At 43.5% G+C, this 15623-nt stretch overlaps 1 protein-coding gene and 1 long non-coding RNA gene across 4 annotated transcripts in view; one reads left to right on the top strand and one right to left on the bottom strand.

Moving 5' to 3' along the window:
* ASB11 (ankyrin repeat and SOCS box containing 11) overlaps positions 1-14449 on the bottom strand; it is a 24145-nt gene extending 9696 nt beyond the window's left edge. Inside the window, exons 1-3 of one of the 3 annotated variants that reach the window (XM_028492539.2) lie at positions 14226-14449; positions 5813-5892; positions 955-1062 (exon numbers count right to left, since the gene is read on the bottom strand). In XM_028492539.2, the coding sequence (XP_028348340.1) occupies positions 955-1062; positions 5813-5892; positions 14226-14406 (369 nt within the window). In that variant the 5' untranslated portion in view covers positions 14407-14449. Of the gene's footprint in view, positions 1-954; positions 1063-5812; positions 5893-13139; positions 13335-14225 lie in introns of those variants that run through there. The other 2 variants (XM_007121896.4, XM_007121897.3) reach the window with 2 other exon arrangements.
* On the top strand, positions 11176-15566 carry LOC129392263 (uncharacterized). Its single transcript, XR_008617981.1, has 3 exons — positions 11176-11251; positions 13540-13629; positions 15002-15566. It is a non-coding gene; the product is annotated as an uncharacterized lncRNA (long non-coding RNA).
* The last annotated feature ends 57 nt before the right edge of the window (positions 15567-15623 follow it).

Below are 15623 nucleotides of genomic sequence, written 5' to 3' on the forward strand. Positions count from 1 at the left end.
TGTGGCCTCTCCCGTTGCGGAGCACAGGCTCCGGACGCGCAGGCCCAGCGGCCACGGCTCACGGGCCCAGCCGCTCCGCGGCACGTGGGATCCTCCCAGACCGGGGCGCGAACCCGGTTCCCCTGCATCGGCAGGCGGACGCGCAACCACTGCGCCACCAGGGAAGCCCCCAAAAAAATAATTTTTAAAAAAACGAAAGTAACATCAAAACAATATCTGGTGACTAAATAAAAGTCCTTGAGATTTACAAAAGTATTAATTTCAGAATTCTATGCTGATATCTGTACTACATACAGCAGCTCAGTCACTCCTTGAAAAGGAGAGAATTTAAAAATAAGATAAAGTTCATTGTGTAGTGTTTTTCCAATGTATTATTTGTTACAAGCTCACTTAGCTTGATAATTTTGCTCAGCAAAAATCGTTGTGGGTGTAGCGTGTTGAATTAAGAGTGGTTTTTGATCGCTGTTCTTTTTATTTATTTTTTCATAGTTTTTTAAATTTAATTACATTTTTTTGGCCGTGCTGCGAGGCATGCAGGATCTCCCCCGCCCAGGGATGGAACCCATGCCCCATTCAGTGGAAGCGCCGAGTCTTAACCACTGGTCCACCAGGGAAGTCCCCTGTTGTTCTTTTTCAATGTGTTCTTTTGAATGTTTTAAAATAAATTTTCCAAGATCAGTTTTCAAATTACTTTAGCTCAAGCTTTTTTTTTCAAGTTAGTATCACAGTTCTGAACGAATTCCGTAAATTACCTTATCTGAACGTTGGCACAGGGACATAGAGGCTGAAGAGAGGGGTAACCAGCAGTGTCTTCCCGACCATCCAAGAACATGGGCGCCGATGGGGCCAGGCCTGCACACCCCACCGCGGGGAAGGGTTCTGGAAGGTGATGGGTCTTTAGATATTAGCGGTTGCACCTGGGCAGCCAGACCCGCGGGCGGGGATGGTACTCACGTGGGCGCCGTTCTCCAATAGGGCCTTAGCGCAGGCCACGTGGCCTCCCAGGCACGCCTCGTGGAGAGAAGAGACCCGGTTAATTGTTACCAGGTTCACATTGACGCCCTGCAATTTGGAGAGAAGTGCATTAAAGGCTGCATCAGCAATAAGAATAAACGGCAAGGTTGTCGGACGTGTTTGTGAAGTGTTCGTGGCCTGCGGGCACCACCTAGAGAGGAGTAGAGGCCATGACTAGGGGAATCCAAACACAGCTGGGAGCCTCGGATTCATTGATTCAGCAAAAGCTCATTCAGTATCCTGGGCCAGGCGATGTGCCAGCACCTGGGGCTTCAAAGCTTATGACATGGGTCTGTCTCCTCTAAGAGCTTAGTGGGGAGACAGAAATGGTGGGGTACGGTGGGGAGGAACCCAGCCAGAATACTGCCATACTGGAAACCTGTTCACATTTTAATTGGGGACATAGGGTATCCTTGAATCTGCCTTGGGGAGTAAGAGAAAACTTTGCAAATGAGGTAGTATTTAGCTATGGCTTGAAGCACAAAAAATTTCAAACTAGGCCTCATAGCACAGGGAGATCAGCTCGGTGCTTTGTGACCACCTAGAGGGGTGGGATAGGGAGGGTGGGAGGGAGGGAGACGCAGGAGGGAAGAGATATGGGAACATATGTATAACTGATCTACTTTGTTGTAAAGCAGAAACTAACACACCATTGTAAAGCAATTATACTCCAATAAAGATGTTTAAAAAAAAAAAAAACTAGGAAAGCAAAAAAAAAAAAAAAAAAAAAGGCATTCCCTTAGGAGGGAACAGGATATGCAAATGTGGACGCAGAGGAGGGCGAGGGGCAGGGCGCGGAGGTGGATAGTTGCTATATCTCTGGATCAGAAAGAGCCCACACGTGACAGAGGCGGAAGAAAAAAGGGGAAGTGCGGGGAGGGGAAGATGAAAGGGGACGGTAAGCTAGAGCCAGATCGTGAAAGGCCTTGGCTTCCGAACGGGGGTGGAGGTGGGGATGACGCCCAGGCTCAAGAGTAGAAAGTAAAATAGTTGATGCTCCTAGGCTTCCTGTGCCTGAGTAGCGGTGATGCCGACTGCCAGACCTCCACTGCCTGCCGAGCTCTCCGCAGGACCAGGGTCTGGAGCCCGGGCCTTCTCCTAACGCTCCTCTCCTTCCCCAGATCCGAGCGTCTCCGCCCAGTGCTACCATACTTGCCCTCCCCGTCGTGCCGTGCTCCACTTTCCTCGCCTTGGAGTCCATTTGACAGATGCCAGGCTCAGCCTAGCTGCCGGCCAGCTTCACGCCCTGACTCTACAACTTGGCCCTTACCGCTTGCCCCCATGATCACCACTTTCTATCTGTGAAAGGATTTAGGTTCTGCCACGACCCAGCCGAGTTCTGCTTTTGATTCTCTGCCTCGAAACTGACCTGCTGAAACGCTCCAAAACCTAGTGCAAGACCCTGGACCCCAAACCCCAACCTAAGTTCCCAGCCCCTCCCACCAGACCTCCGTCGTGCTGGCTGCATCCCTCCTGTGGCCAGCAGCTGGGACTGCCCCGTACTGCCAGTCCCGTCGTCATCTTAGGGCCTGGCTGTGCCTCCTTGGTCCTGTCCATGTTGATGTCCTAAATATGTCATTACTCCAGAGCCGTGCTGTATATTTACAATTGGATATCTAATACAAGGAGGTTTCTTTTCCTTTTCCCATATATAATTTCATTTTAAGAAAATAAAAATAAGAGCATTTTTAAAAATAGTCCACAAGGAATTCCCTGGCGGTCCAGTGGTTCGGACTTGGCGCTTTCACTGCCGAGGGCCCGGGGTTCAATCCCCGGTCCGGGAACTAAGATCCTGCAAGCCCCGCGGCGTGGCCAAAAAGTCCACAAGGTGGCAGCAGTGTGCTAAAAAAAAAAAAAAAAAAAAAAAAACTGATCCGATGCAAACTCTCAAGAATCCCTGGAATTGTACAAATGTAATGCTGGACAGGCCTGTAAGATCAGCTAGAGTGACTCACTATCATTGCGGGTGAGAACATGGAGGAGCAGAGAGTTCAAATTATTAAGATTTGAGGTTCCCCTGCTGTCGGTGACAGCCAGTGTGATCGTCAGAAGCTCCCGACCCTTGGTTTAATGTTTTGCTCACAGCACTCCACACTGTCTACACGTAAAACAGAGTAGAAAATAAAGTAGAATAATCCATTTTTCACCAGTGTGTAAGGGTAAAAAAGTGGGGATGTACTAAGAAAAGGCTGAAGAATTCTCCATGAAGAATGCTCTTTACACGGTGAAGGACACTATAGAAACCAACATGCTTATAAAATACAGTTAAAGGGGCTTCCCTGGTGGCGCAGTGGTTGAGAGTCCGCCTGCCGATGCAGGGGACGCGGGTTCGTGCCCCGGTCCGGGAAGATCCCACGTGCCGCGGAGCGGCTGGGCCCGTGAGCCGTGGCCGCTGAGCCTGCGCGTCCGGAGCCTGGGAGAGGCCACAGCAGTGAGTGAGAGGCCACGTACCGCAAAAAAAAAAAAAAAAAAAAAAACAGTTAAAAATAAAGAAGTGCTAAAAGCAATGTGATATCCTGGACTGGATCCTGGAAGAGAAAAAGGACCCTAGTGGGAAGACTGGTGTCGTCTCAGTGGTCTGTAGTTTAGTTAATGGTGTTGTACCAATGTTAATTTCTTATTTTTGACTAAAGTACCACGGTCATGCATGATATTAACATGAGGGGAAGTTGGGTGAAGGGTATGCTGGAACTCTGTGTACTGTCTTTGCAACTCTTCTTTAAAAGTATTCTAAAATTAAAAATTTAAAATACTAATGTAAGTATTGAGGTCGGGGGCCAAGAAGGAGCTGAACGCAAGACTTTTCACTGCGTACCTTTTCCTATCGTTTTAATTTGGAAACTATGTGAATATGTCACATATTAAAAATAATCAAATCAAATAACAGTTTAAGCACTTCAAGACAGAGGAGGAGGAAGTCGGAGGAGGAGAGAAATACATGAGGGAGATTTAGAGGTACAAACTTTCGGCTGCAAAACAAGTGAGTCGCGGGCATGAAATATACAGTGTGGGGAATATAGTCAATAACTATGTAATCTCTTTGGCGACTGTAACTAGACCTATCATGGTGATTATTTTGAAATGTATAGAAATATCGAATCACTATGTTGTATAACAGGAACTAACATAGTGTTGTAGGTCAATTATACTTCAAAAGCAAACTCATAGAGAAAGAGATCAGATTTGTGGTTACCAGAGGTCAGGGGAGGGGGGCAGTAGGGAGAAGGAATTGGATGGAGGGAGTCAAAAGGTACAAACTTCCAGTAGAAGATACTAGGGATGTAATACAGCATGATACAGCATGACAGATATAATTAACAAGGCTGTATGTTATATTATGAAAGTTAAGAGAGTAAATCCTAAGAGTTCTAATCACAAGGAAAAAACTTTTTTCTATTTCTTTACTGTTATATCCATACGAGACAGTGGATGGTCACTAAGCTTACTGTGATAATCCTTCCATGATGTATAAGTCAAATCATTATGCTGTACACCTTAAACTTATACAGTGCCGTAGGCCAATTATATCTCAATAAAACTGGAAGGAAAAAAATCAAACCAAATAAAATTTTAAGTGCTTACAAATAAATAAGCAAGTGATAAAATCAAGTGCAAAGTCCACTTGATTATTACTGGCAGTACTGCTTCCACTTTTTTAAGAAGTAACACAACTCATAAAGGAGAAAGAAAAGGCACACACGTACACACACACAGAGAAAAAGAGCAGTGTGTCCAGCTGTTTAAATTTAAAATAAGGAAGCCAGGTTTGGTGGCAGCTAGGATGTGGAAAAAAGATCTAATGACTTACCTCCTCTGTATACACGTAGACTCTAAAACAAAGTAAATGGACTGTGTACACTTTCATTCATCTCACAAATATTTACTAGGCCTCTAGCCATTATTCATGGTACTAGGGATACAGTCATAAGTAACAATAAAGTAGCTTTAATAACTAAGACTTGAAGAAATCTTCCCAAAGGAGTAAGATTTACCCATTTGTCAACCTATTTCAATGTTTGCTTTTGAAACAGTGGGTCATCAGGGTAGGCAGCCTCTAACAGGGTTCCCAGTGATCAAGATGGCAATCAGATGAAATCAGATGTCACTCTGGAGACAGGTTATGTACTGAGACTTCCTTCCTAGGCCCTTTCTCATGCTGTCTGTGGAGGAAGCCAGCTACCACCTTGTGACACAGCCCTATGGAGAGGCCCAGGCATCAAGGCATTGAAAATGGCCAACAACCTCATGAGTGAGATTAGAAGCAGATCCTTGCCCCGCTCAAGCTGTAGGATGACCGCAGCCCTGGCTGATACTTTGCAGCCTGCAAGAGACTCGGAGCCAGAACCACCCAGCTAAGCTGCTCCTTGGCCTACAGAAACCATGAGAATCTAAGTGTTTGTTGTCTTCAGCCACTGTGTTTCAAGGTAATTTGTTACAGAGCAATAGCTGACTTATGCAACTTCAGGGCTGCTGTTACTAAGGCACACTGGGAGAGAGCAAGGTGAGTTAGTGCAACACAGGTTTGAGGGCATCCCCCATCAGCCTCATAGGGAAACTTTTTATGAAGCAATGGGAAACCCAGAAGGGGAGGGTTGGAATTGGGTAGAAAACCAGCCAGCTCCCCAAGGAAGGAGAGGCAGGAGGAACAAATAGTGAGTTGGGAGGGGATGCATCCACGTAGAATGGCTGTGCTGGGACCCAGATGGGGCCAGCGAGACCCCTGCTGCAGTCAAAGCTGATCAAGAATGATGCTTGATTATAGCACAAGCACCAAGGATCAAGTCTTCCGTTTACTCACCTGTGCAATTAAAGTTTTCAGGGCCAGTAGGCGCCCCTGAGCTGCCGCTTCATGAAGTGGAGACCGATCGGCCCAGCAATCTGAAACACACATCAAGCTCAGAGTCAAGGTCGGGAGTCTTCTTCCTCCAGCTTGTTCATGTGCCCACCCACTGTGAGAGGAGGTCTGGCGGAACGGGAGGGGAGCTGGCACCACGCATCAGGTTCCCCGGTCAGCCACTCTCAGGGTGACCAGCCACTGAGGATACAGTCCATGGGCGTGGAGACGGAGCACAGACCATCTCTCTGGCTTTGGGAATACATTTCGTTCAAATAAATACTGCCCGGTGATTGAATCCGATAACTCTGAATAGGCAAAATGAAGGGCAAAGCTGGTCCATGAACTTCCCCACTTCCTTCTTTCCCCTGCCTCTCCGCCTTCACACCTACCCTAAGACATCCTATATGCCAGGAAGGAGACCCTAAGGGGTCAGGGAAAATGGTTTTGCTCGAAATTCCCTAGATAATTCTTTGATTTGGGTAATGAAGCCGATCTGTTATCATAATGCAGAATGTTGTTTTTCAGATGACATAATCCTCCAAGAGTTTTTGGTGGGCAGTTAGAACGTGATGGCTAAGCACGGGGCCAGTCCTGCCTCAACCACTATCTCGACCAAAATGGGCAAGTTACCAAAATCATGTGAACCTCAATTTCCTGATCTGTAAAGTGGGGGAATAGTAATCTAGTATTTAGCAGGTTCTTTGGTCTCTAAGTAGGCCAATAAAGTATATCCATGATGTTAGGTGCTCAAGAAAAGTTACGATTAATAAGTACACATGGTAGGGTAGCGCTCTAAGGAACAGCCTTAGAACTGCCTTACAAATGTATTTTTCTTGTAACTGCTTGTCAGGAAGCAAGACTAACAAGCTTAAGTGTGCATTTGAGAAGTAACCTTCTATTAAACATGCCGAAGGGCAATCGTTTGTTTTGGAAGAAAACCTACACTGGTTTGCAAAATTGGGGCATTCTACAAATTATAACTGTGCTCTTCATACATTGACGAGCACGTCATACAGTTTGGGTTTAACACAAAAGGCCCATCTTGTCACCTTCTCCTAGGTGATCCGGATGGTGCTAAGAATTCAGGCTTTCCCATACCTACAACCTTGACAAAAACAATCCCAACAAATGTGGAATTATGTGAACTTGGAAGTAGTGTGTCCTCAAGGAGAGACTGAAGTTTTCCAGTGGATGAGAACCAGGGCTCTAACATTTCCATAAAACCTCTTCTTACAATGAAACTCAATTTTTATCTTCTCTAACCCTCTGGGCTTTAAGAAGGGAGAAAGCTAGAATGAACTCTACAGGGTTGGATTGAAATTGGAACAATTAGAGCAATTGGTATGAAAATGTGATTTTCAATATATGTGTGTATATGGAAAGATGGTGCCTACAGAAATATCTATGGGCTGAAGGTGGGATCTGGTGACCCATCTGGTTCTCTCTCTACAGATATATCTATATATCTCTACCTACAGAGAGATATATAGATATATCTAGATAGACAGAAGAGCACTGTATACTGAGAAAACCTAAACCAGGGCTGCTTGGAGAAATGGCTGCTTCCAAGGCTGAAATGCCAGGAAAAATGTAAGATGGGCTGCAAACATCTTGCCAGAAAGTAAGGAAGTGCTCAATGAACGATGGGAAATGTCAAAAAGTACAGAAGCTGCCTTGAAGGGGCTTCCACTGGCCAAACACGGGACGATTTGAGCATGAAAATAAATCATGATTATACCCTAGCAAATAAAACAGGAATCTATAAGGCCTCACTGATACAAATGAATATATAAACAGGGAGACGAGAAAGCTCTTCCTCATAGTAGAACACCAACTTTAGACACGTAGGAGAAATAATAGAATCGGCCTCAAATGATCTCCCCACAAAATAATGACATAGTTATCAAGGGAACAGGGGTAGTTGTACAGTGGAACCAAATGGTAGGCACCCCCTTACCCCGGGGATCAAAATTAAGCTCAGAAGCGATGGAACCAATTGGCACAGTGTGCCATCTGTTGGAACACAATGAGCCACGTCACATACTACTGGAGGGAACGCAGTGAAAAGAACACAGCGCTGCTGGGAATATTCCTGCTCAAAACGCAGAGCCTGAATCGAATCGTGAGGACACCTCAAACCAACTCAAACTGAGGGATGTTCTCAAAACTAATTGGTCTGTAACCAGATTGAAGGAGGCTGATGAGACACAACATCTAAAGGCAACATGCGCCCGGATTGGATCCTTTGGCTATCAAGGATGTTAACTGGACAGTTGGATAAACATGCATGGAGTCTGGGCAAAGAGAAGTGGGAATTCTTTGTACCACTTTAGTTCCAAAATAAAAAGTGTTTATCTATCTATATCTACCTATCCATCTATTAATCTATCAATCTATCTATCTATCTAATCACTGGTGAATTGCATACTTCTGATATGTAGAATACTTTTTCTAGTAAGAAAAACAGACAACAATTTTAACCTGAAAATATATCGCGTTCGTATGTCCACTTGTTCCTGAGTCAGTTAAAAGCTGAAGAGTGGAGGATTTTTCAGCCTCTTTGGACATTGATCATTTGCATAAGCTAGGAATAATGAGATAACGTATGCGTAGAATCCTCAGCAGTCAGCCTCGACTTTCTTCAACTACATCTCCATCCCATTCAATATGGAGTGTGCGTCAGACGCGTCGCCCTCTCGCCTCATCAGGCTTGGAGAGGGACAAGCGCTGAGTTTGGAAGGATGGTCTTCCCCCATGGATGGCAACTCAGCGCCCTGACCAACCTAAGAAGCAAACCCACAGCTGTGGCTTTGTTATTCTTTTGTTCTAACAATAGCCAGCCAACCGAGTCACCTGAAGGTACTCTAAGTATTTGCTTCAAACCAGGATTTAAATGGCAACTTGCTATTATTAACTTAGAACAGCAACATGAAATGGCTTTATTATTTCTAAAACTTGCCTGCAAGCGGGCCACGGTGTCCCCTTTCCTGCTGGGAAGCAGGCACCTTAACCACGATTTCATCCTGTTTCTAGTAACTTTCTGTTACCCCTCAGCCCCCTAAGACCCACGGCATCCGTACACACGGCCTGGACAGATCTCTCAAACATCATGCTGATGAAGGCGGCCCTACACAGAAGAGGATGTGCCACATGACTCCATCTCCATAAAGTACAAAAGGGCCAGACTCATTTCGGGCGTTAGGAGTCAAAAGTACCACGAGAAGGGGGCAGGGACTGACTGGAGGTGGGTGGGGTGAGGGTCATGCTGGGAACAGGCAGTTTCTTGCTCTTGGGAGCTGGCACCCCATGGTGAAAACTCACCCAGCTGTCCGCTTTGGGGTTTGTGCACTTATCTGTATTTATGGCATACTTCAAGAAAGAGATTTCAAGACCACCAGTCTACTGGTCAGTCCGCTTTAAAACTGTCATCTCCACTCCTCTGCCCATTCTCAGGGCAGGGGACGGCCCCCTCTCCACCCGAGGAAGGGCAGCACGTTCTCACTTCCTTCTTGAGGTGCCAACAGCCCCTCTGGTGCCGTGGCGGTCGGGAGAAGCGAGAGGGATGGAGAGATGTCTCCCTAGCAGCCTGGAAGAGGAGACCAGTACTGTGCACTCGGCCTCAACTGCATGTCTCACACCCGGTGCCTTCCCTACGCACTGGCACTTGGCCGCCTCTCCTATAGCGCCCCCATCAATGCAGCATCCTCTGATACCCCCAACTCCCACCCCAGGCTCCCGAGGCTGAAGCAAGCGTGCAGGCCATCTTCTGATCCAGTGAGGAGGAGCGAAAGGTGGGTGGTCCCGGGCTTCTGTCTCCTCGCCACTGCTTTCCAGTTCTCTTTCTGCCTATTTGAGGAGTCAGTTTGAGAACGCACCCCATTCTGGTTTTAAGAACTACTGGTTTTTCTATCCTGCCCATCCTCCTGGTAGATTGACTTGTTGGGGGGAGGGGTGCCTTCCCACATCCCGCTTATCTCTGTAAATTACATGAAATAAATCAATTGGATCGCCTTAAATGTGGAAGTCATTTCGGTTTCCCAACTGGAAACAAAGCCACTCTCCTGGAAGTCACCTTTCCGGTCACTCTGTTTTCCAGCACTCGCTTCAAAGGACCTTGAAGGGTTTTCACACAAAACGCTTTTCCAGAAACTCTGCCACGGTGGGCTCTTCTGTTTTTCTGTTCTGATTCCCAACACACAGCCTCTTGCTCTTATCATTCTTGTTTTGCAAACTGGAGCTAACTGCGAGAAACTGAGGATAAAAGTTATTTGGCGGCTAGGGCGTTTTTCCATTCCTTTCAGGAAATATGTATCTAAGATCTCCAAATAAATGAATGCTGAAGTAGCAGTCAATCCTTCGCTTCTAAGGCAGTCTATTTTGAGTTATTTGGCACGCTGCCTGTGTCACAGGGCTGCAGGCACAGTTTGAAGATTGTTTACTGTACAAATATGTTTACTTGTTCCTGATGAGGTGTATGGAAAATGTTCAAGTACATTTTCATTCCCCCCTTTGACTTTTTCTCAGAAAGTGATTTATATCTCTAGTTCTCAGGCTCTCTGAATAACAATTTCATGACAATGTCTAAAACCATAGATTTCAATAACAAAATGGGTTCAGATGGAATATGGTTGTCCAAGCTCCAAGAATTCAAGATAAAAATCAATGATTATTTTTAATTTTTTTTTTTTTTTTTTACAATTTTTACCCTTCCTAATTCCAACAAGTATTTGAGACGACTGGTTTATTTATTTATTTTTTTAACTGCCTGACTGGTGATTATCTCCAGCGCCCACGAAACAACCTTTATTCTCTTTATTCAAGTTCCAAAATCATACGAAGGAATATCTTCTCCTGTAGCACTTATCAAAAAAAATAGAAAATTCAAATTTGAACCAAAACATAGGTAAGAGCCTAACAGAATTAATGATATCTTAAGTAAAATAAACGTAACTGGAAAAAAACACATTACAAGAAATTTCCCAAGGTATCAAAAGTATTATAATACAATTGAGTTAAAACGCATACCCTCTACAACACTCGGCTCTGGCCAGGAGATGAACTACAGTCAATGAACATCTCTTTGAAATGTGTTAGAAAGAAGCTTCCTTTGAACCCATTAGGAGCAGGAGAGCTGAGCTGAAGATGACAGGTCGGGTGGCAGAGCCCCTGCTGAGTGCTGTGTGTCCCAACTTGGGAAAGCCAGCAGGCACCTGTGATATATAACCACTCAGAGGATGGGTGGACCAAGGCTTGAGGAGACAAGCACCAGCACTGAACAAGGCGAGGTGGAGGACCGGGCAGGAATGGACCGAAGGCGAGAAAAAGAACTGTTGACATGGGAAGGATAGAGAAAAGGAGTCAGGATGGTGAGTCAGGCAGAGGCGTGGCCATCAAATCAAGGTCAGTCCTTTGAATTTAGAAAAACAAGGACAACTGATTTTAGGCAAAACACTTAGAATAGAACTCATTTTTTTTAAAGGGTACAATAACTCCACAATCTCTTACCTGCAATTGTAAATTTCCCCCAGTTCTGAAAACCAAGTTGGAAACAAGCTCCTTTGGCAGCAAAACATGGTCAGGACTCAGGTTTACCAAACTATTATTTTTAATTTGTATTTTCACTTAGTGTGAATATTGATATTTTTCACTATAGAAATATCAAAACGTTTGATTACGGGAGGAAGGGCCAGGTCCTGCTGGGAGTGCCGCGTAATATACAGTATACACACTGTGTAATCATTCTAGTATCCCCCAGACTCCTGAATCCTAAAACATGTCTGGCCCAAGGGTTGTCAATAAGAGATTATCAACCTGCATCTACACTTTATTTTTATCAAGTTTGATGACAATCACTGTACTAAATATAGCTTCAGTTCTGGCCAAACTAGCAAAGGTTGAAAAATCATATCCCACGTCTCTCGGGAGACAGAGTGCCTGCAGAAATATCTATGGCCTGAAGGCAGGGGCCAGTGATACATCTGGTGCTCCAGATATAAGAATATCAAGGGCCAATGACAATGTTTCAAACTTAATATATATATTATTGACAAATTACACAAACAAGCCGGCAAAAACTAAGTACACCCAACCAAACATAGCTGAACTCAATTCTGATGAGTTATTTACAAAAGTAATAGCTTAAACCACAAAGAAAGTATCGAATGATGTACTCCAGAACATGAAAAAAAACTCTCCAAAAAATTTTACAGCCAAAAAACAAAAAGATATTTAATGAGGGATGTGATGCTAGGTGCAGCTTCTAAAAGAAAAGTGCCAGGACCTGTGACAGGCTAAACTCTGCCCTGGCTGAGTTTTTTTTTTACTACCTCCCCTTGTTTTTGACAACACTGACGATAGTTTACAGGAACAGAATATGCTATTAGACTCAAGAAAGTTCTGAGATTTTAGTAAGTCGATTCGCTGACTTACTGATTAAATGTCACATATTTTCCCAACAGACATCTGTCTGACCAACAAGCAGCAAAGGTAATTTCTGGTTTGAGTTGAACACTTAGACAAAGTTTTGTTCTTGGTTTTTAAAATGTCTAGCTTTAAATAAATAAATAAATAAATAAATAAATAAATAAATAGTATCTGTTAACAGTGTCAAAAGAAAAAGCGCTGTTGGAATCATGTAAAAATCACTGTTTCTGGCCGTATTATTGCCTAATTACAGAAAGCCTTATTTACCAAATCTGGATATACTCTGTTATATACGTGTGTGGGTGTGTCAGTGGTGTATAGACGTATACGCAGCCACCCTCACACGCATACACATGTATATAGGAAGGAAATTAAACTGAGAAGTTAACAGGCACTATTAACCCCACTGCTTCTTGTTAGTGATCACCGAAAAACACGTTTTTGACTTTAGAACACCACGCCATTTGCAAATTAAATGAGTATTATCCTAGGAGCTTCAACAAGGTATTTGAGTTAAAAAATGAGTGTGCTCTGTTTATGAGAATTGTATTATGGCTCCAGGTTTTGACTCTTACAAGACTTTCTTAAGAGTGCTTCGTTAAGGACCACAAGGGCAGAAATAATGCACACGAGCACCAGGAGAAAACGTTTTGAACACACTCTTGCTGATGTTGACTGTCGGACTTTACTAATTTAAGCCATGAGGATGATGTATCTCTGAGAACATTAAAACTGTGATGGAAACGTCTAGAAAGCCCCTGCCCCGATTTACAAATTAAGTTAGAAAACAGCTTTTCAGATTATGCTTAACTTGAAATTAAGGTTACTTTAAGTTTTTTTTTTAAACCAAGTCAAAGAGACATACCTCCCTGAAACGTGTGACAAATATAATCCCCAAAAGAAACCTCTTTCCACACTCCGAGCCTTCTGCCACTTCCCGAAACTTCGAGATTCTTCTCATTTTCCCCTGTGAATTGAAGCATTCTGATGCTTTGTCTTTGGAGGTCTTATCTCTTCGGATAAGACTGCCGTTGCCTAGGGTCCTTAAAGTTGTCTGGTGTATTGGAATCACATAAGTCTATTTTGAAAGGGAATCCAGGGTGCAAGGTGAAATGGATACTAGATAAAGAATGAGGTAACCCTGGAACCCCTGCAAACACTAAAAATACACAGGAAAATTCGGAACTCTGTTTATGAATAAATACTCCTCTATCCAGTGGCAGTCCCAGCAGTAACCATGATATCTGATTCATTTACTTTCGTAGCCTCTCCCTACAATTAACGTGAATCATTTCTTGAAAGAAATGGAGACTGAATTCTACAAAGCAGGAGACTTTAAAACGTTTGGACCAAAGGTTGGCATTTCATATTACAATAACCTTTGTTTGCTGTGCTTTGCATGGTGCTGGGCATAAATGGATTCGGTGAAGGGTCTTTCCTGACAGCGACAAGTGGCTAAGCAATTCGAATTGCAAATGACAGCACACACACACACACACACACACACACACACACACACACAAATACATATATATATATGGCGTATATATTGCTGCTTTAAATCAAATTTATTGGTCATTCCATTTCCTGGGGAAAACAGTTTTGTTAGAATGCACTGTTAACATATGAATACAAATATTCAAGAAGATAATCCTATAAAGTAATTCTTTTGTTAGCAGAAATGAGTTTTCCCAAAATACTCTTAGAAAGCCACTAGTCTATTCACTTCTTAAATAATAACTGCTAATGAAACTACTAATTTGCAGAAAAGCAAGCTGAAAATCCTTCACAAATTGGTGCAGTCAACACCATTTGCTACTTTAAATAATTTTTTAAAACTACCCACTCAAAGCCAAAGTTGAAATAAAATCTGCCTTCTAGACATATTATTCATATGACTTACCTAGGAGGTTTCTTTTAAAGTACTGGGAACAAATTCATGTATTTTTACCTGAAATTTCACCATAGATCTCTTCTGTTATCCTAGCCGCTTCTTTTCTGTTTCCTTTGACAATATAGAAATGGGTTAGGAGCGCCAAGAACACTTTAATTAAAAGCTTGAAGAAAAAAAAGGTAGCAAACATTGTAATAAAAATGTTTTTAAAGCCAAAGGAAACAGGACCGTCCTCCATTTTGGCTCACACTCTGTATAGGTTCTTGGGACTGCAAAATTTCACTGAGTTATAATTGGTATCATATGACATCTATTTTAAACCTTCTAGCTCTCCGTGTTCCTATTACAGAGAACTGAGTCTGTAGATTCTAAGCTAACCGTGATTTGGCGACCGCATGCACTGACATTCATGGCAATGTTAAATGAACTAAAGAAACTTCCTTCAAACCAGAAACACCCAATAGTTCTAGACCTACATTCCTCAGTGTTGTTTAACAAACACAATTCATGCTCAAAACGTTTTTACTCCTAAATCCCAGTTTTTGCTACATTATATTGGAAGGCAGGAGTGGAAAGATAGAACAAACCTTTCAGATCCCACGGGGACGTAGCAAGTTATTTGAAGCTCATGAAAAGAAGTACTAACACATTCTATGCTTTTGGTGGGAAGTACCAGCCCCTGGAACGTTTCCTTTCCTCTGCATTCTGAGGTTTACGGGAGATAAAGCCCAAATCTAAAGTATGACCGGTTAAGAAAGATTATTTACTCTAAGGCAGTATTTAATAAAAGGCCCAGCTTGATTTTTTTTCTTTTGGCTGCACCACACGGCAAGTGGGATCTTAGTTCTTCAACCAGGGATTGAACCCGTGCCCCCTGCAGTGGAAGTGTGGAGTCTTGACCACTGGACCGCCACGGAAGCCCCTAAAAGGCCCAGCTTGGAGGCCTCTCCAGACTGGAAGCGTTAGACCACTGGCTGTAATAGTTTCATCCACGACAAAGTCCTCCGGCAACATTCCTGGTCTTTTACTTCCCGTGGTGGGTGTCAGTAAAGGTGGTGCCTCGTTCTGGAAAATGTGGGCTATAGTCGATCATGGAGGACTTGCAATGAAATGGATGAAGATGATCTAGGTTCTGGGTGAAGCACCCAAAGACTCTGCGAATCAGTACCTTCCCTCGCTGGACAATATTCTCTTGTAACCCTGATTCTTTGACATGCATCAGCTGGCCAATACCGGTAAAATTGATTTATGTGTAATTTTCCTCACCTGGGAAAAACAGATGAGGAAACTCTCGGTCTCCTGTTTCACTCTTGGCTATATTAGATTTTCTAAATTTCTACAACCTATTGGAAAAGACAAGCCCAAATAAAATTATAGGAGGTGACTAAATCAATCTTATTTAATAAATGCTTGATGCAAAAATACAGGAGTTTCTCCTAGCACTCAGGCAAAATA

Source organism: Physeter macrocephalus, chromosome 7 (assembly GCF_002837175.3).
Source record: "Physeter macrocephalus isolate SW-GA chromosome 7, ASM283717v5, whole genome shotgun sequence".
In the NCBI taxonomy this organism is placed as follows: Eukaryota; Metazoa; Chordata; class Mammalia; order Artiodactyla; family Physeteridae; genus Physeter; species Physeter macrocephalus.